Source organism: Thalassophryne amazonica, chromosome 7 (genome assembly GCF_902500255.1).
Source record: "Thalassophryne amazonica chromosome 7, fThaAma1.1, whole genome shotgun sequence".
NCBI lineage: Eukaryota > Metazoa > Chordata > Actinopteri > Batrachoidiformes > Batrachoididae > Thalassophryne > Thalassophryne amazonica.
Genome location: NC_047109.1, coordinates 60,021,698 through 60,047,789, shown reverse-complemented (window position 1 = coordinate 60,047,789; position 26,092 = coordinate 60,021,698). Strand labels below are relative to the sequence as shown.

Sequence of the window (26,092 nt, the reverse complement as noted above, 5' to 3'; positions counted from 1 at the left end):
CAACCTTGCTGTGAGGCAACAGTGCTAACCACTAATCCTACGTGCTGACCTCATTCTCTGTTTTTTTATACATCATATTTGTCAATTACATACTGTATATAAGCAGACATGTTGAGTTCTTCAGTAAACAGCTTGACCACCTTGTTGATTCAGGTATTTCATTACAAAAGATTAACTAACATATCGATAATAGATTTACTAATATATAATACATGTAGTACATGCAAGCAGCTAGTATGGCAGAATGGAGTGTACCATCTTGTGAGCTTTCTCACATATTCCTAGTACTGCATTATTCTTCCTTTGGCAGTCATGAAAATGCACATAAATTTGTGAATTTTCTCTTATATCCAAATACACTCTCCTAAAATAAGTGCTTATATTATATTTCTGCTATAAATTTATATATATATATATATATATATATATATATATATATATATATATATAGGTAGATAGATAGATTAGATACACTGTAGACGTGTAATAATTGCATTATTTTATGATGCTCAGAAGATCTGGATTGTTCGTTAAAATCTGTCCATAGTGTTTTGTTTTATGCGGAGAGACAATCCTGGCAGAAGTATTGTCTCCTCATCGACAGGAATAAAAATAACCTGACATCTTTAGTTTTCCAAATATTAATGTAAGTTCCCTTCACAGAGCTGTTCAGCTGCACTGAAAGTTGTGCTGCCAAAAACAATTTTTAGTCACAGCTCTAATGCAAAGTATCCTTTCAAGGGCAGTAGCTGTAGATTTATTGTTGAGTCAATACATTGTGCCTGTGTTTCAAGGTCATCTTTTCATAATAGTGCTCATTTTCCATATTTTTGCATCCCAGGAATAAAGATTGTGGTGTGTCTGGCTGACATTCTTAACAGTAGACGAGCTTCAAGAAGACAGATTTCAAGCAAATCTAGTATAAATGAAACTGATGCCATATCTACATCTAGTTTGGCAAATTGGATATCAGTGTGACCTAATTCCAGTGTGTGAGCATCCAGAATGTCAGTTAATTCATCCTTGAAATCAGATGTAAGAGATCTGAGTCACATAATGTAAACAGAGCTAATGGTATGACCTGCTAATGTTCACAGCTTTGTTATAGAGAGAACTTTTAACAATGTGCTCCACTGTTGTGTTTTTTAATTCATAGAAGCCTGCCTCCTCTGAAGAGAAAATAAAAAACCTAAAAGTAAAGTTTGAACCAATATTTAAATCCTTTCCATTTCTCTCCCTTTCACTGCTCCATCTGCTCTCCCTTCCTGCCATCTCTTTCCTTCTTTATTTTCTTGCTCTCCAACAGAAATAGACGGCCTATCCGACCTCTCCCCACCCAGTTCTAACCACAATCACAACCACCTGGGCTTCTCCCAGCAGCAGCCCATCCCCGGCAGCACGGCAGAGCAGACCCCCTCCTCGCCAGTGCCCCCGTTGCCTCATGCACCACCACCGCACAGTGGCCAGACAGGTGGGCGACAACCTCAGCTCCCTGGTCTGCACCACCCAGGCCTGGTGTCCACCCCCATCAGCCCGCAGCTGGTCAACCAACAGCTTGTCATGGCACAGATCCTCAACCAGCAGTATGCAGTCAACCGGCTGTTGGCGCAACAGTCACTGTCACAGCAGTACCTCAACCATCCGCCTGTCAATCGCGGTAGCCACACCAAGCCCATGGAGCCACAGGTGGCATCAAACACAGAGGTGTCTTCTGAGATTTACCAGTGGGTGAGGGATGAGTTGAAGCGGGCCGGCATCTCACAAGCTGTTTTTGCCCGTGTGGCTTTCAACAGAACCCAGGTAAGGCGAGAACGCAGATAGGAAAAGTTTTCTGAAATTACCAGAAAGACTGTGTTGCTCTTGAAGAAGGTGCTGGCTTTGTCACCGTGCAGCACCAAAACCAGTCCTATCTTACAGCTGTAATATCAAACTAAAACACTTCAAAGTGGGTCAGGCAGCACAAGCTGATATTGAGCTTTAAAACAGCAATATCAGCCCCATTAATATAGAATGAGTAGTTTACAAGTGACGCACTAGGCTCGGTGTCCATATAGTGTTTTTATTTATTTCCTCAAATAGCAGAAAAGCACTGAGAGAGCACCCAGAAACACTTCACCCCAGCGGTTTCAGCAGCTTCTGTGGTGGGGGAACCCTGCGTGTGAGATTTGTTTCTATGACAACAATAAACAGCTAAAGACTATCTTATAATGCATGGCGATATGAAGTACCCACCTTCAGCAGGAACATAGCATCTGTCCAATCTGCTATCACAAGTGAGGATTTTTATTGGCTTTATTGTTAGATTTTGAGTGATAAATTAGCTGACAAAAGACAGAAAGAGCAAAAATAAACCTCTTCTCCCCGTTGTTTGAGAAGATGCTGCAATGATGTCACAGCATCTTTCTGAAAAGTTCAGGAATTTTCAATTTGAAATCGCTCAGCGTCGACGGATGTGAATAATCATTTTCTCCATTCTCATAGTGATGATGTTTGACTTTCAAAATGCAGACATTGTGGCAAACAAATCAAATTGCATTATCAATAAATCAGGGGAAAGCAACCATAGACACAAGTTTGAGCATGAATACAGACAATATATTGACAGGCTAATAAATAGTTTGGAGTGCAAACAGTTAGTATTACAACTGGTGAAATACTGGGAAAGGTATGGTAGTTCACTTTCTTTCCACTGCTTGTATTTCATTCATTATTATCGCAGTCCAGCAATCTTCTACTACTTGCATATTTTAAGGCAGTTGGGAACCTGGCAAGTGAAAGACCAAGGCTTTGTTGTGATATGCGTTATCTCCTTTACAAAATATGTGGTTTCACTTTGTAGTTGGAGGTCAGACACGTATACACACACACACACACACACACACACACACACACACACACACACACACACACACACACACACACACACACACACACACACACACACACACACACACACACACACACACACACACACACACACACACACACACAGAGTGAGAGAGAGAGAGCTTTAAAAATGTCTTTGGATGCACAGTGTCAAAGAACAGTCTCAAAATGAAGTAGCAGCAAACCACACGGTTTATCTGAGGTTACAGTGATTGAAAAATAGAAAAAGATCAAAGATAATGAATGATCTGTGGAAATAAGACATCACAAATTATATTTGTGTGTTATAGAGAAAACTGGTGTTTTTGTGCAGATTGGTGATGGCCTAAACAACAAGGAATTAGCTCATTGTGATGTTGGAGAGATTTCCTTTGGAAGATTATTGACATGGCTGTTGATTTTATTTTATTTTCCAAGAGGTTGGGATAATAATAGAGGAGGAGGTGTGTGAAGTCGTGACATGATGGTGCTGCTGTCAGTGCAGGAGGTGGTTCAGAGGAGACAGAGGGGAGGAGCACAGACCTGTGATTGACCAGCGAGATAGACAGAAAGGGCCGATGGCGAGGAATGATAAGCAGGCGCACGCAGAGAAATGCAGACACAAAAACACTGACATGGTACAAATATAGATGAGAGATACTGTCCTCTATATACTTGTCTCCTTCTCCATAAAAATGTCTCTGTCTGATTTCATGTGCGAATGTGTCTGTGCTTGTCTGGCTGCCACAGACCTGCTTATTGGAACATGACACACAGAGATGTGCACACATTAGCTGTCAGACAGACACTCTCACTTTAAGACCAAGCAGGTAATTGCAGAACTAGTCACTTCCCAAAAGTACTTTCATATGAAGAAAGAGAGATGAAATTCTGCATGCTTTTTTCTCCTCCATCACCTTGTTTTATTACCAAATCACACCTATTGATGGTGAGAGAAGCGGAACGAGGGTTTGCACAGTGTGTGGCCAAGAGCCGATGAAAAGGCCCAATCACACATCTCTGATAATGGAGTCATCGCAGTCTCATAATGGCAGAATTAAGCGCTGTTGAAAAGTAAACAGAGGATGCACTAATTATCCGCTGTACAAGACTTTTTACATTTCACACGTTAAGTCAAGGCTCGCATCCAGAGCGACATGCAGGTCTAAGAATGTGTGTTAGATCTGCACAGTTTCAAGCAGTAAAGTGTGGAGAGCTCAATGGCCAGAGCTTTAATTAAAGAGGTTCAGTGCTGATTTATAGTGATGACATGTTGACAGAAAAGGAAGGATGCTTTTATATCATGGCAAAAGAAGAGTAGACAATTGATTAGTTCCATTGGCTGTTGAAATCTGTGTTTTTCACTTCGCTGAAGAGTGAAGCTACGGTCAGCTGTTACTGAGGCTCAGGGTTGGATAGTTTCACTTTGGAGTCAGATTACTTGTCACGGTGGTGTTTCTAACCAAGATTGTTTGTTGCAAACAGTCCAGATTGTGCAAATACCACATCATAATCAGTAGAGTCATTATGAAAAGTGGACAAAATAAAAGGAAACCACTCTCTCCTCTCAAATACATCCAGTAACAAACAGTAGTCTAAACAGTTAGTCAAAAAAAGTGTTAATTTACAATGAATGTTTTATATTTTAAGTGTTACACATCCATGGTCACCCGTTCCCATTTACTGCTAATACTCTGGCGTAGCATCTTATTAGAGATTTCTCTAATGGGATTATTCTCCTTGCTTGTCCTGACCCCCCCACCACCACCTGGCTGTTTCCCCTCTCTGTAAGCTCTTGTCTTTCTCGTCTTCTATTTTTCTTTTTGGAATTCTCCGTCTATTATACCTCCATCTCCCTTCTGCTTTGTTCCGTCTTTGTTTTCCTTTGCCCCACCCCATCATGCAGGGTTTGTTATCTGAGATCTTGCGAAAGGAAGAAGACCCCAAGACAGCATCTCAGTCACTGCTGGTCAACCTGCGCGCCATGCAGAACTTCCTGCAGCTGCCGGAAGCCGAGCGCGACCGTATCTATCAGGAGGAGAGAGAGCGCAGCCTGACGGCAGCCTCGGCGATGGGTTCAGCGCCGCTCATCAGCACCCCACCTAGTCGGCCCGTACAGGTAGCAGTGATGCTTATCCTCCATGTGTGTGTTGTGTGTACGCCTTGAATGTTGTTTCTTTAACACTTTAAATTAGAGATCCGCAGCCACATACAGTCGAAATCCAAACTGCCCCAAGAGTTGCACTGTGGAATTTAGAGTGTGTAGTCGATCTCCATCAGAGTCCAGAAACAGATGCACTGAAGCTAGATGGAGCAAAAGTGTCAGAATTCTGACCGCCCTCCACCGTTGGTTGATGCAGACAATAATGGTGTTGGTCGTTATGACTCCCTTGGTGGAGATATGTGCTCACTGATTGTCTGTCTACTTAATGTGCTATATTTACAAAGCAGAGAAGCATGTACGCACCACCCTACTGCTTTTTTTTTCCCACGTCACATTGCCCTCTATTGTGTCAGACTGCAACCTGCAGTGTAAAGGCATGTCTGATCAATGCTAATTTAATTTCTCTACATGCAAAATGCAGAACATACTTTCTCTTTGCATTTAAGACTTATGCAAGGGAGAATCTTGTACAAATGATGGCTTAGTTTTATTTATTTATTTATTTATTTATGTTTATTTAACCTTTATTTAACCAGGAAAGTCCCATTGAGATTACCAATCTCTTTTTCAAGGGAGTCCTGGCCAAGACAGCGGCACAGATCACACCAGTTCAGGACATTACAATTACAAACAATTTCATAACAATTTCATAATATTTAAAAACATTTACAATCCATGGCTTTCATTTCCAAACCTTTGAGCAAAAATTTAAACTGGCCTATTGAAACCAGCTCCTTTAACTTCCTGTCATTTTGTAAATTGTTCCATGTTTTGGGGGCAGAATACTGAAATGCCTTACCAACTTCTGTACGGACACTTGGTACAGACAATAGCAGTGCATCTTGTGAGCGCAAAGAATATAGTCCAACCGCTTTTGGTTGAATATATTCACACAAATATGAAGGGAGCAGGCACAGAATACCCTTATAAATGAATGCATACCAGTGAGTGAGTCTACGATTCTCCAATGCTAACTTTGTTTTGCATGACTTTGAGCAGAATTGACAAACCTCCTGTATTTATTAAAACCAACAAAGCTCATGCAGTGATGACGAGCACCACAAAAGATCAAACAGGGCTTTGTCTCTTTGTCAGTTCTTTATTCAGAATCACTCTGTCATGACCTTTTACCCAACTGAAAATGTGTTTGTCATTTGAAAGGTATGTGGCAACTCTGTAACACTTAAAGTCTGCTGATGTGCAATCAGCTATATCCGTGAGTTGATGGGCAGACAGAGCTTCCACTGTCCTCTGGGTGGTGAAGTGTTGTCTTTATGTAGGGGAAAAGGCAGAAAGAGAAACAGGAAGACATTTCAGGAAAGCCTTCTTGAAAACAGGGACTGCCCCTTAACCTGCGCAGCGTGGTCACGTATTCTGTCCTTACAAAGCTAAAGTGAATGTGTCTCATTCTGAGCTTGTGGTGCTGAAATTAATCAGGGCCATGTTACAGTTCATAGCTCATCTTTGCAATCAGAGACTGTGTCAGTGGAGAACAGAGACTCAAAGTGTGAGCAGACCTTTGCTCAAGAATGTATTGAAGTGGAACCCCCCCACTGTGATTTTACGTGTCTCCTGGGTACAGACCTGCCAATTACTACACATTTTGCATGTCCACTTATGTACGATTGACTTCCAGGCAAATGTAGCATTTCCTGTTGAAAATTTATAGCTTATTCACCTATTACAATTGCAAAGGGAACAAACTGACTTTTGCCCCTTTCACACTGGCGTGTTCATAGAGCTGCTTATTGTGGCGTATTATCTGCGCTGAGTTTAGCAGCTCAACGCCCTCTTTTAGCAGCTCTGCGTTGTTTTTTTTTTCCCTACACAGCAGTATGTTGAGGGCTACGCACGTAGGACGGAAGAAATTAAACATGTTTAATTTTCTTCGGCGTAGAGCGCTGGACACAGTTTTAAGCAGGTCTGCGCAGCACAGCGGTACTGCATGCAAGTCTGTGCAACACGGCACTCCTGTACACAAAAACTGAGTGCGTGAATCCAGAGGAATCAGCTGGAGAAGAGGCTCACACAGCTGCAGCGCCTCAGTGTGATCAGAACAGGGAATCAAACCTCAACTCAGAAATCCAGAAACACAACAGAAACAGCAGGTCAGTCGCTCGCTCTCTCTATTGTGCTCTCCCTCACTCTCTCTCTCACTCTCTCTCTCTGTCTGTCACTCTCTCTCTCTGTCTCTCTTGCTCTCTCCCTCTGTCGCTCTCTCTCTCTCTCTCTCTCTCTTACTCTGTCTCTCTCTCTGTGTGTCTGATCAAACAATAAGCGCTGTGACTCTTTAAAATAAAAGCGGCGTCGCTGCATGTCGGTGCGCTCATCAGATGACCTGATTGATCAGGTTTGATCAAATCAGCGGGCCTGATCGGACCAACCGGAGCTTTAAAAGTTTAATGAGCCACAGCGCTTCATTTACAGCAGCCTTTACCACAGCCAGACACAGCAGCATCTGTACACAATGAAAACGATCCACCAAAACAAAAAATAATAATATAAAAATAATAATAATAATGTTAAATGACTGTTTCTGAGCTGCACCATGCCGTGCAGTAGAGAACAGAGCGCACTTCCACAGAGGCAGAAAATAGCAGCTTTGGCTACATACGTGGCAGTAATGCAGCTGTAAAACCCTTATGATACAGTCCACTGTTTTCCAAGTGCAGTGATGTGTTCTGCACAGCCGACAGGAGGGAACTGGTTTTAAATAGCAGCAAGGGCTACACGTGACTGTGTGCACACATTAAAAAGTGAACACACGCAGCTGCAAGCAGATTTACGAACATGGAAAAAGGCTGAGTACGCGTGCATTTTGGGCGTATTTAAATGAAACACAACGCCGCAATATGCAGTTCTACGAATACGCCAGTGTGAAAGGAGCTTCATTTGCCATACTTATTCCATTTCAAGGTCATGGGGGGGGGTGTTGGCAGAGCCTATCCCAGTTGTCATTGCCCTGGACAAGACACCAGTCTATCACAGGGACAACACATATAGACAGACAAACACATTCACCCCTGCGGTCAATTTAAAGTTTCCAGTTCACCTAATCTCGAGGTGTTTTTGTAGTGCAGTAAATGTGGCAGGTGGTGCCACAGCACATGCTCCCAGACTTGACTTATGCACCCAGATTTTGTGCAGCATGAAAATAGGTAGACGCATGGTTTAGCTTTTGTAAATGTGTCGTAGTAGTTACATCCGTTCATTTATATTTAGCTGAATGTCACCAAGTAGTTTGTGACAGAAAATATGGTGGGAAAAATGAGACAGCCATATAAGCCATATAAATTCACTTACAATAATACTGACAAAATGCTAATCAATACTCACCGTGTCAATATTTTCATCAGTTATGGACATATTTAATAGTATTATTGTATGGTATAAAATAGTATAGTATTATAGCAATAAATTTGATTCAATCATGATGATTTTGATTTGCCAAATTGTAGATGTAAATGTTATTTTGCAACAGAAAAACATGGCAGAGAGTTTTGCAAAAATAATCTTGTCTTTAAGTGACCTAGAATGCACCATTGCAGCCTCATATTTGTTTAAATTTCTGCAGAAAAAGGAGACACCTTTTTTAGTTGCTGTGCAACATAATGCTGAAGAGGACTGTTCAATAAAACCTTTGTATGTTGGCAGGTATGCCAACATCTGCAGAGAGTTAAAACAACTTTTTAAGTTTTTAATATTCCCATTAGTCGGAAATGAGTAATTCACTTGTTCACAGAATGACTTTCCAAGATAAGAGAGTCTTTTAGTATTTCTGAAACCACTTTGCAGACAACAGAACAGTAAATTAGGTAAGGAATGAACACAGTGACTATTGGTGACATGCCATCCGTAACTATTTTAATCATGACCCACCACTTGGAACCTTCATATTTTTTTTCATTCTGTTTATACATCTCTCAGAATACTGTTGGCCCATCGGTACGTTATCTTGAGGCTTAATATACTTCACATGCATCACTTCAACCCATTGATATTTATCATGTTTCGACGCACGGTAATTCTCTCCTGACACACCCACAAACACACACGATGACACACTCACACACCTGGCCATCTGCCAGCCTCTCCTATGGAGCAATGCGCTGTGAATCTCAGCACATAAATCAGCCAGGGTGGCAATTGAGCCAGAGACAGAGGAGGGTTTTTATAGGCCTCATAAAAACAGATGCAGAGGTATGTTTCTCTCACGTATGCTTATGGGTATCTCATCTCCCCAAAGCCAGTTAGTGCACGTTCCAGCCTTAACAATTAGCCTGACATGGTAACCTACCGCTCAGACTGACAAGCTCATGCCGAGCTGTTGTAAAACAGGATGAAAGACCCAGCTATGCTTTGAAATTCCACTTTTACCACAAATTTAAGGATTGGCTTGGTTTTAAACACATACAAAGTTCATATTAGGTGTCTAGACAAATGCCTGAAAATATATGGTCTCTTGAACCCAGGCTGTATGGAGCGTTTACACACTTGTAGCTCTCAGTTGTACTTTTTTAATCTTGTCAATATCTCCCTTCACAAGGGCTTGCATGGAATGATTCATATGCTAATAGTTCTTGTGTAATTCTTTTATGAAGAGACTTGTTACCTTGTCAAAAGATGTTTGTCAAGACACAACAAGCCGCTGAATAAAGATTTGATTGTACTTTCATTCATTTTTAATCATCTGCTCGAAATAAGATCAACATTCCATACAGCACCTTTCAGTGTTTTTGAGCAAAATGACACCAGTGCTGTTCATGTGTTCTATCTCGTGTTTAAGTGTTGTGCATCCATATTTGGCTGTTTTCCCTGTTTTATTTGTAATTTTCTTCCCTGCTTGTGTAATTTTAAACAAACACAATTTTGTTGTGTTCCTGATCTTGTAGCCCCGGAGAGAAGACTGTAACAGCGTACGACCTGAAGACTGGAATCCCAGAATCCCTGTGGGCATTTCCCCGGTGAGCAAAAAAAAAAAACCCTAAAAAAACAAAGAAAAATAAATCACCAACCTCACTTGTTCCCACCACTGTGCTAAAGACATACATTCTCAACAAAATACATGCTGGTAAATGGTGAAATATAAATCAGACTATCATGTACATTTATAATTTTTGTCAGTATTTGCTTGAATTTTGTTGACATATAAATAAGAAAATGTATTGTTGCAACTGATGTAAACCTTTATGTTTTAAGTCCAAATTATTTGAGCCTCACTGTTAAGATCTTGGCCTCATGAACTGAAAACATTGTCTTTCCAATTTAATGTGGACAAAAAAATTGTGAAAATTTCATTGTTGAGACAAATCATTGTTCTCACTGTTTAATTCAAGAAAATGTCCGGATTTGGTGTTTTAGCACACCCGGAAACAGCACAAATCTATCAAATATGATCAATAAATGAATATCCAAGTATGGATTTTTAAATTTCCTCCCATTTTCACTAGGTGAAGCCGTCCCCTCTGCCCAGTGAGTGGAATGGAAAAACTGAGAGCTGCATCCTCAACATCAACTCAACCATCTATGATGAAATTCAGCAGGAGATGAAGAGGGCCAAAGTGTCACAAGCCCTATTTGCTAAGGTTGCTGCCTCCAAGAGCCAGGTACCCGCCACGAAAACACCTCAGAGTTTCTGTAGCCACAAAATCTTTCATAGCTATTAGAACAAATAAACATTTTAGTTCATGTTTCTTTCACAAAATTAAAAACCTAGCTTTTCTTTTTTTATACTGAAGCAAAAAATGTAGACTTTGGGTTGGATTGATATTTGGGCACTATTTTAACTGTCCAGTTGTTTTCATTATTGAAAAGCATTTGTTTTAGTGTATAAGGAGTGTGCAGGGGTTTATTGCTGCACCTGCTCTTTTTGTTCACACACATGCAGCAGTGCTTTGCGCAAACAGGCTGAATTACATAAGACGACTATAAATCAAATGTTTGGATTCAACAAATTTTTTGCATTACACACAGTGAAATGGTTTGCCTCATACCTTTTAGACAGTTCTGCCAGTTACAGTGGAGTGTGATGAAAATATGTCAGCACTATAAAGGAAAAGTTTTTCTGTGGATGGTGTTGAGTGACAAGATACAAATCTACAGCCGTGTGAAAGTTTGAAATGTCCATATTAAAATCTCAGTCATTATGATTTTACAACAAAGTGAAATTAAACTTGCATCTAAGGACTGTTATAAGGTACAAAAAAAAAAAACCCAAACAAAAAGAGTGTGGTAATTTGTTTTAACTGTTTATGTAACTTAACAGTGTCAAGCGCTGTTTATGCCACAATTTGTCTGTATATGAGAAAAAGAGCTCCTTAATCTTGCGACCTAACGCGGGCATCATAAATATCTGAGCCTTTTTTAAAATGCCATGAGATTTATGTGTTTATGGCGACCCATGTGTAGGTAGTCCATTTGTCCACATAGATGTTGTAAATTTAACTTATTTATATTTTTAGTATTTTTTTAATCACTGTTGTACAGTGTAACGGCGGTGCAGGTGAGAACTTTCCTCACATTACGTGGTAATGTTTGACGAGAGCTTTTCATTTAATTATTGAACTGTATTTTTATTCACTATTGTGTAGTTACTGCATGTTTCTACCAAGCATTTAATTTGCGGTTTCTGAATGTAATCACAAATTTTTCAGTTCTGTCAGAAACAAGACATGCTTCTGAGACGTAACTTTAGTATGCAACATCTGCATTTCCACCAAATAACTTGCACTGTTCTGCTTTGTTTGAATGAAATTCTTGCATATTGACCTCTTTTCTGATCTTTGTACTGTGTCTTTTGTCGTACCTTGGGAGTATCAGTCAGATACACAAAACGGATATCACAGTCTCTGCTTCTGCTTGATTGTTGCACCTTAACCAAAGAATCAGTCACAGTTATTTAAGATAGAATCTGTAAAAAGGACTCACCTCCTTCAAAAAGCAGTACAGTTTTGGTTCATAGGCAGCTAATGGCTGGCTCACAAAGGTCCAAGACTTGAGAATGTGCACACCTTACCTGATGAGCTTGTGGTATTTTACTATAATATGGATAACAAAGCCATCCATACTTAAACAGCAATCTGTAGGGTACACTATTCTCAAATAAAGTGGATTTTGAAGGGGTTAAGTGAATTTGACAGAATGTAAGCATTTAACATCAACACACTTAATATCACTACTTGATATAATGTTCATGTACTGTGGTAAAAAAAAAAGCAGTCATACAGTGCATATACCATACTCACTGCATTACTACAGTCGTATTTTGACATGTGTCATCTATGATGTTGGATTCGGCACTCCTGTTACGATTAGCTGTGCACAGTTTGACGATGCTCCCCCTTGTTACTGTCTCTCAGAGAGCTCTGTGCTCCAACATTGGAAGCCTGTGTGCATTGTGTTAGAACACACACAGACACACAAAACGAGAAAGCACGCTACCGTTTAAACTCTTTATTAAGAGCAATTTTGAAAATGCAGTTCGAAGCAGATATTAATGGTTTTTATGTCTGTCAGAGGCAGGTTTGGGAGGATTTACACAAAATTATGGTTGATGAAGAAGATGGGGAGAGTAAATAGATCACCAAGGGCGGAATAATCTGAAAATATCTGCAAAGGCTTTATTTTTTCTTGCTGATTAAGATGATTATACCCCCAGATAGCTTTGTTTTACTAAATTGCAGTTTGATGCACAAACCACTGTTTTTGTTAAGGAGTTCAAAGACTTGTTGGAGGGATGGAGAAAGGAAGAGGGAGAGAGCGAGGCGGCTGCAGTATTAACTCACAAATGTCCCTCTTTCCTCAGATTGTCTGGGAACAGGTTTCCACCTTGCCTTCTCCATCGCCTCTTGCTTTCTTTCTGTCTTTCCCTTCTACCTTGTTCTTTCTGTAATTTTTCTCCCTCATTCACATTTCATTCATGGCAGGCGGGTGTGAATGTGAATTGAGCAGCAGATAAGAAGTGTGCTAATTATGCCTGTGAAAGGGGGCCTGGGAGAGCACTTATCTCTGGCTCCATCTCGTAATGGGCGCTCCCCGGGCAGCTGGTCTCCCCCTTACTACCCAGCCAGCATTGCCACAACCACCACAACCACCAGGCCAGCGGCTCCTCCTCAGTTGGACCCCTGAACTCTGTTTGCTTTATCCCATTAATAGTTGATAAAGTCTGTCACTTACCTTATTTCCTCTAAGTAAGGCAGGATGGGATGCATTTTTTTCTGAAGTTTGAACTTCAAGTCTTTTTTTAACTGACTGTGTCATAGTTTGTTTGACTTTATGCTCCAAAGGTGATGAAAAGTAGTGTTGTGTCTGTGGCTCCTTCTCATAAATACACACACACACACACACACATCTTCAACTGCTTAGTCCAGTCAAGGGTCGCGGGGAGCTGGAGCTTATCCCAGCAGTCATAGAGCACGAGGCGGGGTACACCCAGGACAAGATGCCAGTCCGTCACAGGGCCACATATAGACAAACAAACACAGACACACGTGTGGATGTGTCTTGTCTGCAAGGTGTGCGTGTGGGCACACCTTGCAGACAATTTAAAGATTCCATTCCACCTAACCCGCATGTTTTTGGATGTGGGAGGAAACCAGAGCACCCAGAGGAAACCCACGCAAACATGGGGAGAACATGCAAACTCCACACAGAAAGGCCACAGGTGGGAATTGAACCCACAACCATCTTGCTGTGAGGCAACAGTGCTAACCACTAAGCCACCGTGCTGCTTCATAAATACACTGTTAAAAAAAAAACATTGTCTTTACAAAAATAGAAATAAAAATACTGGCAGTACCAAGATAATTCTGTAAAAAAAACAACCAAACAATAAAAACACACAAATGCCTTTATATGATAGCCTGTAAATTGTACGGTATGAAGCTGCTGTAATTTACAAAAATTTACATTTTAATTCAGATGATAAATTAACATGGTCATGGTGTTGAATGTGCCTCGTGAATGTGCTACATTTAATCTGGAATACTTCGCATGGGAGAACAGCACACTTACGGTTTGCGCTGCAGTGCTGTCAGACAATAGGAACTACTCTGAGAAACATAATGAATTACCACATATTTTACTATATTTGTACAAAGTATGTAGATATGAGGAGTTCAGAAAAAAAAAACATGTCTGTTAAGAACTGAGTTGGCTAAATATCAACAATATATAACAGATTCGGCACTTCTTTACATTTTCAGGCTTAACCCGTTTTGCCCCACTGGCAACAGTTGTTGCTGAAGTGTATCACTGTCATTTTCTACTCACAATAAAAAATCTGAAACTTACTAATGCATCTTTTTCCACAACTCCCCAAAAAATCTGGGCATAAACGGGTTAATAGTGCAATGTGAAAAATAGTAGCACAGACAATTAGTATGCTTGCTTCCCAAACAATAATATGCCTTGTGCAAAGCTACCCATATCCTATTATCCTTTTTAAATGTTTTTTGCAAATTACAACATTTTGTACTGTAAAATTTACAGTATTTAACATATTTTTACTGTATTTTTTTTACAGAATTACACAGGCAACTACAGCTACCAGGGTTTGTTTGTTGTTTTTTTTGTTCATAAATACAACTGCATTTTCAGATTTTTGTTTCTGCAGCATAGGACAATAATATCTGCGACAACACAAGTGGCTTCCTCTATATTTCTGTTTGTCAGAACTAGTGCTGGGTACCTCATAAGATATGTGTCATGATACATGGGCCACAGTATGATTGTATTATGATTCATTTCAGTGTTCTACATAATATGCTGCAAATTTAAAAGTAGAGCTGAGAATGCAACTTGTAGTGTACTACCACATTGATAGCCCAATATTTACATCAGAATATACTGTTCACTCAGTGGACAAATTGATTCAAAACTATTTCATCTAAAATTTCTCTTCCAGTTCATTAGAATGGCACATATATTACATCATGTCACCTTTCAATAACAGATGTCAGACAGGTAGAATCAGATGTCTGCAGAGTTGGCAGCCGACCAACAAAACAAAACTCACACTTCAACCCCACGCTTTCTCCCCCAAAATATATTTTACAATTAGAGTCCCCTTTTCTCATGAGATGGTGCCTTACCGATCATACAATATAAGATGGTGATGAAACATCTTGTCATGTCCATCTTGGTAGTCTAAAATTTACATTTCATCATACAAATAACTGTGGACAAAACTGATGAAAAACTGTTTCTTACAAAATGTCCATTCCAGTTTATTAGAGCAATATTTGCATTGCACAGTGTCACTGGACACACTGGAGTGAAATATGCAATAAAGTCATATGAAAATAAAATGCAAATGTTTATGTTGTATGCCTGAACTACAATGCATATCATCTGAAGATAAAACACACGTTTTCTATCCTGAGAACTCCATTATGTGTTGGTGATTCAAGATCACATAACATGATGTGGTTCTTTAATATTTACCATACACCTAAAGTTGGTGCTTGCTGTTATGCCAAAGCTTGCAGATGGCATTTGTCGTATTTAGATGATGACTCTTTGATTTGGTTTTGAAACCAAAGTGCACCCACACATCAGGTGAAAGCTCTGCTCTTATATTTTTCACCATTCCCCGTTCTGAAATCATGTTGATACATGCTGGTTACGGGAGATAACCAGCCTATTAGTCATACAGTGACATCTGTAGGAGCGGAGGGTGTAGTGATCACAAGCATTTGAGAAAAATTAAGAATATTTTCACTCCATATAATGTATCGCTATGTTGGGTAGGAAAATCGATACAGTGGCATGGATTTTTTTTGTATTTTCAGCTGTATTGATTTCCCGTTTCACTGATAGTAGAAAACCATAAACAGGTGATGTGCAAGTTGCAGTGAAGTCACCTGATTTTATTTTCGAGGAAGATGATGTGAACATCTGGCCATGTTTGATTCTGCTGATTCAGCTATTTATAAACTAAGATTGTCAGTGCTACTCCATTAACCAAACAATGAATATTTCCACATTTTGAAAATCACTTAACCCCAAGGAGCCAAGTGAAGTTTGCAGCTTTTGCAAGCATAAAATAACCTCCATGCAAAGCAGGAGCCAAGCAAGTAAAGACTGCTGGTACTGATGATCAGAGTTTAGCGTGAGAGTGGCTGGTGAAGAGAGTGGAGGATGGGGACGGACTGGCAAGATGCCCATATAGGGTTTAGGGAAATAATCATGGAGGGAGGATGGGAAAGAGGCCTCCCTCAGGCTGGCAGTTGCCTGCCTACCTCTGCCTCTTCAAATCACTTTAGGATTTCTCAGCATGATTATGCCGAGACTCAGCTGACCAGGATAAAGTGGTATTGCTAATGTGTGTGAGCACCATGAGATGTTTCTGTGAATTTATGTAAGGGATAACCTAACTGACATGCTTTTCAAGTTCAGTACTGATACCAGATATGCCCTGTGATGAGCAGGGCAACTATAGGCTTCATGAAGTCAGTGAATGATTCAGTGGGTCTGAAAATTTCCTTCACTAACTATAAAATGTACCGCATATTCATTTTTGAAATTTTGGATTCTGACAGCTACAGATAAGGACCAGTGAACCTCCTATTTGTGACCATTTTGACATCTTTTAACATGATAATTTGCAGTTTTTCTTTTATACTTAATATAAGAATGTTGCCACAGTGGGACGTCTGTTCTTATTCAGGCAAGGACAAAGTAAAGCGGTTGAAGTACATAGGATGAGTCCCAAAATTTGACCACCACGGTTTTCAGTTTAGTTCAAGGCTATTACGGCATCATGATGTTGATATAACGGCAAAACAAGCAGACCAAATCTCACATAGTGCGTTAGTTCAGTGTCACAATAACATACAGGCCTTGTATGGACTTAAGAATGGGCGGTGGTCAAATTTTGGGACAGTCCAATATAGATACACTTTGCCTATGCCTTTTGTTTGCATGCAATTTGTGAAGCCTTGTTGCTAATCACAGTGCCCTATTTATCCACTAAGGTCACTGTTGCTCATTCATAATCAAATATAACTATAAATGACATCTGCAGTAAAAATGAAAATTTACTGTCAGAAACAAAATCTACCACAAAACCTTGAAAAATCCTTTAAAAAACCTTTCAAGTGAAGTCCAGTCTGGGTGCATGCGCTGCTATTGCACTTACTACAGAACCATCTTGGGTCCTGAATGGTAACCACCTAGCTAGTCAACCGGTCCATCTCCGTGAATACCTTCTGGATGCACTAAATCTTTATATAAATACTGGAAAAAAGTACTGTATACATTATATTTAAAAAAATAAACTGGAGGCAGCTCTGACAGCATATTTTAGAAATTGAACTTTTAAATAAATAAAAACAATTTTAATTGTTCTCCAAATGGTGGTGTTTTTGGTTTGTTTTATTATTTTTTTTAACCTATGTATGAATGAGTGCAAAGTTAAAACAGCTAAATCCAGTAAAACATAAATTTAGATTTTCGTAGTTTTCAATTAAAACAAGCCCACATCTACACTGTTTCGTCCAGGCTTTCAATTCAACAGATTTGTGACACAACACAATGTGTGACACTCCCTTTAATGCAAAAAGTTGACTCATTTGGCCCCCTGTCCTAACTTTCTGCTTTGACGGTTGTATCTAACTCCTCGACAGTTCCACCACATGATGACTCACAAAGAGTACAGCTGGTTCAGCACATAGCTCACCACTCTAACTCTCGTGTCCTCTTTCACTGTGGTCCAAGCAATGTAGTATTAAGTAGTTATTAGAGAAATGATGACTGTCAGTGCTGGCCAGTTAGGTCGTTTAGGTCACTGCCTAATTTATGTATTTGTATTTTTGTACGTATTGTCTAGGCCAGGGAGAGACAGGTGATAGGAAGAGGGATCTGTGGAGTTGAAGGAGGCCACAAGCAGCATTTGTCCCATGAGTAGAAAAGCAGTAAAGAGGAGTTTACTGATGTGGGCATGCTCCAGTGACTGTGTTTCTGTGTGTGTTTATATATATTGATGGGTGTGTGTGTAAAATGCTCGGCTGTGTATCAGCGATGAGTTTATGCAAAAGCACATTTGAATCCGTGCACAAAGATGTGTGCTGGTTTGATGACTAAATGCGTGTTTGTGTCTGTTGTTTTGCATGTGTGTTTTGGGGGGTTTTGGAACATTGCCACCCCGTCTTCTCTTAGGGCTCGTAACCACCGCAGGCCTCTGGCAGCCCTTAACTGCCCGCCCCCCTCTCTCATATTCAGTGTTGCATTTCAATCACTCTTTTACTGCCACATATTCCGAGTAGTGACTATAGAGCAGTGAATCTAACCCAAGCCATATTACTTCATCAGATTAATGGCCGACCGTCCATTCTGGCCAGACATATTTTTAAAGTAAACTATGCAGCCATTTTAATTTATTAGTGTCACCATTACTGCTAGTGTTAACTTCGAATCGTTATTCATGATGCATTCCTTCATGACTCGAACTGATCAAATGCTCCAAGAACGCTCTGTCTCCATTTAGCTTCAGGAGACATCTGATTTGGAGAAAACAAGTGCGCCCTGCTGGTTCACATCCAGCAATGACACTGCCAGAAGTAGCTAGTATTCATCGAGAAACCATTTAATTTTTGCCTGTAGAAGTGCAGACGATGGTCTGGGTAGCCCACAGTCGATGTCAACATCGATAATTGGCCCACTGCCAGTGAGTTACCTATCATGCTAGGTTTTACTTTTCTTGAATTTAAAACACTGATGACTTGCTGTGTTGGCTAGCCTGACAGAGTCGGCAGCTAAGTTCAGATGAGCAGTAGGGGTTTAGCAGAGGGCGAGCTGGAGTTGGTTGGGGGCATTCCGATGACACGACTTTTATGTCTAAAGAACCTCCCAACACTTCCTGTGAGGAACTGCTCAGTGGATAGAATCAGAGTCCCTGCTGTCATAAAACAAGCACCCTGGGAGCCCTGCGCACCACGGGGCTCAAAGCCCTTCGACTCCTCAATGGCCAGCAGAGTACAGAATGTGACCACCACCAGTAACACCCCCTTCCCCCATCTCTCTTTCTCTCTGTTTCTCTCGCTCTCTCCCTCATTCTCCCCTGGAAGAGGCTACGCTAATTAGCCAGGCTCTAATGAGACAGAATGGCACTGATCTGGTCCGCCGCTGCGCCACCGGGGGGGCCGGGCAGGGGGGCTGGTGCATTCGGGGCTAAGGGGAGGGAGAAGTTGGTGTATGCCATCTGTCACCCTGCACCCGCCTGGCACAACGGTCCCTGGAGTGGAGCGTGGGGGTGGCAGTGGGGATGGGGGGGGACTGAGTGCCATGTTGGTCTGGGGAGGTGGAGGAGTGGTTGGAGGTGGGTGGGGACACTGATATGAGTCGGAAGGGTGGGTGATGGAATAACTGGAATTGCTTTCTTCCTGTGTCAAAAATGACTAATATCCTGCGACGGATCATATCAGTTTTGTGGTTGTACATGTTTTATGGTGCCTGAACACTTTTCTTAGCTTTAATTCTGGCTATTAAGCACATGACCAGATCAACCGCACACATGCAGCCTGTATCATTCTGCTCTTTGCAAAGGCTGCTCTACAAGACAGGCAGATGGTTGACCTTTTGGGTGTCTGTTTCGATGTTGTGACTGTTCAGGCGATTGTTACTGAGGAGCCGCTGGGGCTTCAGTTCACTACAAGTTGTGTCTTGCATGAGCAGTTCAACACAAATGGCATTAAATGGCATCCTCGGATAGTCAATTTGATTTGGTAAAGATGTGATCAGATTTTTAAATATCAGGAACTGTGCCCAGCTTGTGGTCATTGCTACGGGCTATGTTTTGGAGTGGCACAATGAAATGTTGCACCACTTCTCACAAGTTTTATTTTCCATACTGTAACTGAATGAGCATCTAGATGACTTAATTGGATGTTTCGGAACTCACAGTTTTGCATCCTCTCCCTGAAATTAGGCATGTGAGAGTGAGCATACATTAAATCCCTGAGGGACCTAAAGGCCATGACTGTTTATTAATTGATTTATTTATTTATCTTCTTTGCCTGCTTGGTTATTAGGTTGCCATGGGATACAAGCTAGGCCAGCTCCTCTCTATTATTAAAGACACACAGTTTCTTGAACTGGAGACCCAGCTGTCTGAATAATTAATTTAGTGAATGAATTATCATGCAAACAGCACGTTTTCCCCTCCCTCTGAAATGAGCCTTTCTCTTATTGTTTAATGGACAGTGGAATTCCCACCAGCCTGTTTTCTCTCCATCCCTTGTTTCATCAAACACTCCTCCTCTTAGCGGCACTATGAAGTCTCACTGAGCATGCTCAGAGCACTTTGTGTCTCTCCTGCCATCTCTCTCACTTAGGCCTTACATGCCACCTCTCACCCCATCTGTCTCCAATTGCACAACTCTCCCTCCTTCTCCTCTCCTACCTCCAGTCCAAAGTAAGACTCTGCTCATCCAGTTAAGAGTCCAAAATGTTGCTTGGTCATCACCTCTAATGTATTATTGTATGACAGATGTTTTATACTGTCAAGGAGGTGTTACCCAGTCAAGTAGTTAAGTACACTGGCCCCTCTGTGGTAGTGCACAATTGGTCACCTAAGCAGTGTTTCTCCTATAAGCCATGAGCCTGACCTACTTGTCCTCCAGGTACTTTGTAAGCTTCTTTGCAGTTTCCCTGCTGGTAGTTGTTGCCCTTCTCTCAGTGACAGGGTTTTGTTATCTGGTTCCTTTCTGCAAATGTTAGCTAGGTAACCCTCTTCCACTACCTCCACTTCTCCTGACAGACCACACAGGGCTTGTTCTGAGGCCCATTCTCGCTAATCTGATCAGGCAGGCAAATACGCCGGGAAAAGCGCTTTAATGATCCCCCTAATTACCTCAAGTCAATACCAACTGTATTATTAGACTCGGGGAAAATATTCCATTAGGGTGCCCCTCGTGGGAGTACCCCCTGTGCGCGCTGATGTCACGCGTTGCGCACCCCCTATGCTTGTAATTAATTTTATTTACACACGCAGGAATGCACAAGGTCGCACCTGCAGCCCGGAGCCGCCCGACTCGGCCCGCCTAATCAGATCTGTCATAATTACCATTCTGCATGCTTCTGACACACGCCGGGAAATATTTCAATTTAACTACAGCCACTAGCTCAGCCAGATGCAGAGTGAGAGAGAGCAAGAGAGAGAGGGATTTTGTGTATGTGTGTGTGTGTGTGTGTGTGTGTGTGTGTGTGTGTGTGTGTGTGTGTGTGTGTGTGTGTGTATACAGATGTGTGTGCGAGTGAGGAGGAAGTGCATGTAGAGATTTAAGAATGTTTTCCAAGTACTACGTGGGTGCTTGTGTGCATTTGATTTTCATGGCATTATTTGCTCTCAGTCAATATTTCATATGCTGTTGACTTTCTGGTCCTACTCCTCGAAGCCCCAACCATGCACACTTTTCCCAGCTCACCCTGCTTTACCCGCACATAATGAGTCAAAGCAGGTGTGTTTATTCATTCAGCAATCTCTTATTGGCCAAACACACCTGACTTGGCTAACCAGGGTCCGGTTTCATAAAGCGGTCTAATCTTGTTTAGTCTACTCAACTCACTTAGTCCACTAAGTTCAGTAGACTAAAACATTAGACCGCTTAATGAAACCGGGCCCAGGAGTAAAGCGGGTCAACATTTACAGTATACTTAAGGTCCAGAGGAGCAGTCTTTGGAACACCTTACATCTCTGTGGGAGATTGACTTTTCATCCCAGTTACTCTCTGTACCTCACGTACTTGCGTACAGTTTTCACAAAGTACTGAATAAGCTGATCCTGACAGTGATGTGCAAGTTGCTATTACACCTGTGTCCATAGCAATATTTGAGATTATGTCAACTTTGTTGCCACTTGAATAAGCATTCTTTTTGAGCCTGACAATAAATTTCCAAGTTCAATAAAATTTTGAATAAAAGAAAAAAAAAAAACCCTACAGATGAAGGTTTCCATTCCCAAACACTTTTTGAGGATGAAAATTGTGCAGTTTCATTAGCATCTAAATCCAAGTTGTTGGCCAATTAAAAATGCTTATTTAGCTGACATAGGCAATTTGCAGGTTCTCTGTTGTTTCAATCCTTAATTCAATAGGATCAGTCATGATTTATCAGCCTAATTATGCTTTGATATTAGCAATTAAACCACAGCTTTCAATTAAGTCTTAATCAAGCACTTATAATTGATGGAATCAGACTTCATGTGCATACTTTCTGTTTGTCGCTGCTGTTGTTGTTTATCTCCAGCTTCATCTTCAGTACATTTGTTATCCTCTGCACATTCATTCTCCATCTGCCTTGGCAGTATTGAGCAGAAAAGATAATAAACAGAGGTAAATTTGTGCAGAGAGAACAGTGTTTGAACATGCAGTATAACCGCGACAGCACTGTTACCCAAATATTAGGCCGCAACGTGTTGAATTTGATCATGTTCACAACATGTATAATACTTATAATACATTAAGATGCACATATAAATTAAGTCATAGCTTACTTCTAAAGTAAAAATTAGGCAAGGCTCATCTTGTGAAGGGTTTCTCCTAAAGATAGTTTGCTTCAAACTAATTTTGGATCTGCCTGTAAATTGTGACATGGGTTAAGTGCTAAGCAGTTATTTAAATGAGTCTTCCTATGGGCCTGACACATACCACATTTGTAGATATTAAAATAAGATACAGTATAATCTCACTTCCCTTGGGTTACTTTCTTTAACTAATGTCGGTGAACATGACACTCACCCTGCATGTGTTGCAGCTGCACTACAGCAGCCAGCACATTCTTTTTCATAGGCTTCAAATGCTGATTGGAGTCAATACAGCACCGCACCATGTAGGGGCACAGTGCTTGTTGATACATCACATCCATGAATCATATATATATATATATATATATATATATATATATATACACTCAACAAAAAATATAAATGCAACACTTTTGGTTTTGCTCCCATTTTGTATGAGATGACCTCAAAGATCTAAAACGTTTTCCACATACACAATATCACCATTTCCCTCAAATATTGTTCACAAACCAGTCTAAATCTGTGATAGTGAGCACTTCTCCTTTGCTGAGATAATCCATCCCCCCTCACAGGTGTGCCATATCAAGATGCTGATTAGACACCATGATTAGTGCACAGGTGTGCCTTAGACTGCCCACAATAAACGGCCACTCTGAAAGGTGCAGTTTTGTTTTATTGGGGGGGATACCAGTCAGTATCTGGTGTGACCACCATTTGCCTCATGCAGTGCAACACATCTCCTTCGCATAGAGTTGATCAGGTTGTCAATTGTGGCCTGTGGAATGTTGGTCCACTCCTCTTCAATAGCTGTGCGAAGTTGCTGGATATTGGCAGGAACTGGTACACGCTGTCGTATACGCCGGTCCAGAGCATCCCAAACATGCTCAATGGGTGACATGTCCGGTGAGTATGCCGGTCATGCAAGAACTGGGACATTTTCAGCTTCCAAGAATTGTGTACAGATCCTTGCAACATGGGGCCGTGCATTATGCTGCTGTACATGAGGTGATGTTCTTGGATGTATGGCACAACAATGGGCCTCAGGATCTCGTCACGGTATCTCTGTGCATTCAAAATGCCATCAATAAAATGCACCTGTGTTCTTCGTCCATAACAGGCGCCTGCCCATACCATAACCCCACCGCCACCATGGGCCACTCGATCCACAACATTGACATCAGAAAACCGCTCACCCGCATGACGCCACACACGCTGTCTGCCATCTGCCCTGGACAGTGTGAACCGGGATTCATTCGTGAAGAGAACACCTCTCCAACATGCCAAACGCCAGCGAATGTGAGCATTTGCCCACTTAAGTCGGTTACAACAACGAACTGGAGTCAGGTCGAGACCCTGATGAGGATGACGAGCATACAGATGAGCTTCCCTGAGACGGTTTCTGACAGTTTGTGCAGAAATTCTTTCGTTATGCAAACCAATTATTTCAGCAGCTGTCCTAGTGGCTGGTCTCAGACGATCTTGGAGGTGAACATGCTGGATGTGGAGGTCCTGGGCTGGTGTGGTTACACGTGGTCTGCGGTTGTGAGGCTGGTTGGATGTACTGCCAAATTCTCTGAAACGCCTTTGGAGACGGCTTATGGTAGAGACATGAACATTCAATACACGAGCAACAGCTCTGGTTGACATTCCTGTTGTCAGCATGCCAATTGCACACTCCCTCAAATCTTGCGACATCTGTGGCATTGTGCTGTGTGATAAAACTGCACCTTTCAGAGTGGCCTTTTATTGTGGGCAGTCTAAGGCAGTGATTCTCAACCGGGGTGCCGCGGCACACTAGGGTGCCGTGATCGATCGTCGGGGGTGCCGTGGGTATTTTTCATATTCGCGATTATTTTTCATATTCGCGATTACCGTGAATTATTTATTTTATCCATAAAGCGTCAAATGTGCTGCAGCCACGCTCTCATCTTAAGGCGGGACAATAACAAGGAGGCTGACAGCCGATTAAAACAGTGCCGTCTCCTTCAAAAGCCGTCTAAAATGTGGAGCTGTCGGTGTGTGTGTCTGTGCCTGTGTGCGCGCGCGCGCGGAGTTAACAGGCTGCAGACTGTGAGGGAGGGGGTGGGTGAGGGAGATTCCTGAATGCAGGCGCGACACGTTCAGTGCGCAGCGAGCGCAGAGCAGAAAGAGGATTTTAACCAGAGTGAACGTTAACAAAACGGAAACGTGAAGCTGCCTTTACTTCTCTCTGAACTTTCTCTAAAGGTGTGATTCTGCCGTTACCGTCCTGTTCACACCATGTGCGCGTCGTATGCTGAATTTATGAGATCATGAGATGAAATAAACGGTCAAATATCTTTAAAAACATATTTAAAAAATGAGAATATATGAATGAACTGAGCCACAAAAAAAAAAAAAAAACAATGTTCAGACGCAGAGATCACAAAAAGCAGGTGAGAACTCTGAACTTTAACAGCTGTTATTTTCCAAAGGTACGAGTATTTATTTGTTCAATCTTGAGCTTAATGCAGTGTTTAAGCACAAAACGTGACTGATGAGGAGAAACAATTTCAGAAATGCAACAGAAACAACCACAATTCAGAAAAAGTTGGGACTGTATGTAAAATGAAGATAAAAATAAAAATGTTGCACCATTCCCAGTTTCTCCACTCACAGAAGCCAAACGTTCTTCCAGAGTTGTGTAATTATACTACAATAGTAGAATATAAAGAAGGGGGAAAAAGAAAAAAAAATAGACAATATATTCGTCAATTATTTGTCTGACAATTAATCGTCTCCAGAAATTCCTAATCGTGACAGCCCTACTTGAGATCAGAGCGCAAAATGCTTGGGGATTTTCGAAATGCGGTGTTTTCTGTATCGATTTTCTATTGCGATAATTGGTTTTGCGCAAAATCAGAGGTAATAGCATTATAATATTATTTTGGTTGGTGGTGTGCCGCAGGATTTTGTAAATATAAAAAGGGTGCCACGGCTCAAAAAAGGTTGAAAATCACTGGTCTAAGGCACACCTGTGCACTAATCGTGGTGTCTAATCAGCATCTTGATATGGCACATCTGTGAGTTGGGATGGATTATCTCAGCAAAGGAGAAGTGCTCACTATCACAGATTTAGACTGGTTTGTGAACAATATTTGAGGGAAATGGTGATATTGTGTATGTGGAAAAAGTTTTAGATCTTTGAGTTCATCTCATACAAAATGGGAGCAAAACCAAAAGTGTTGCATTTATATTTTTGTTAAGTGTATATATATATATATATAGATATATATATATTTACAATATGTAGACCGGTGTTGCAGTCTGAATAGTCTCCGCATCTCATCGGCCCCCCTGCCTTCACTGCGCATGCGTCATTTGGGCGCTTCAGCAGCGATTCACAGATTATTGCATCGTTAATGCTTAAAACTGACTCCTCTGATGGTTAATAATCACAGTATTCCCTTTGGTCGGTTTGGGTGAAGAGAGTCAGACTCAGCGAGTCAGATTTAGCACTGGTGTCACGCTCTGATCGGTCCCCCGTCCCTATGAAATAATGCTTAATTTATGTGGAAATTATT

General features: G+C 41.2%; 1 protein-coding gene across 3 annotated transcripts in view; it reads left to right on the top strand.

Annotated features, from left to right (window-relative positions):
- Positions 1–26,092, top strand: part of LOC117514010 (DNA-binding protein SATB1) — a 122,603-nt gene that overhangs the window by 59,470 nt on the left and 37,041 nt on the right. For all 3 annotated transcript variants that reach the window (XM_034174293.1, XM_034174294.1, XM_034174292.1), the window contains exons 8-11: positions 1,307–1,800; positions 4,772–4,984; positions 9,922–9,993; positions 10,480–10,635. In XM_034174293.1, the coding sequence (XP_034030184.1) occupies positions 1,307–1,800; positions 4,772–4,984; positions 9,922–9,993; positions 10,480–10,635 (935 nt within the window). The remainder of the gene's footprint in view (positions 1–1,306; positions 1,801–4,771; positions 4,985–9,921; positions 9,994–10,479; positions 10,636–26,092) is intronic.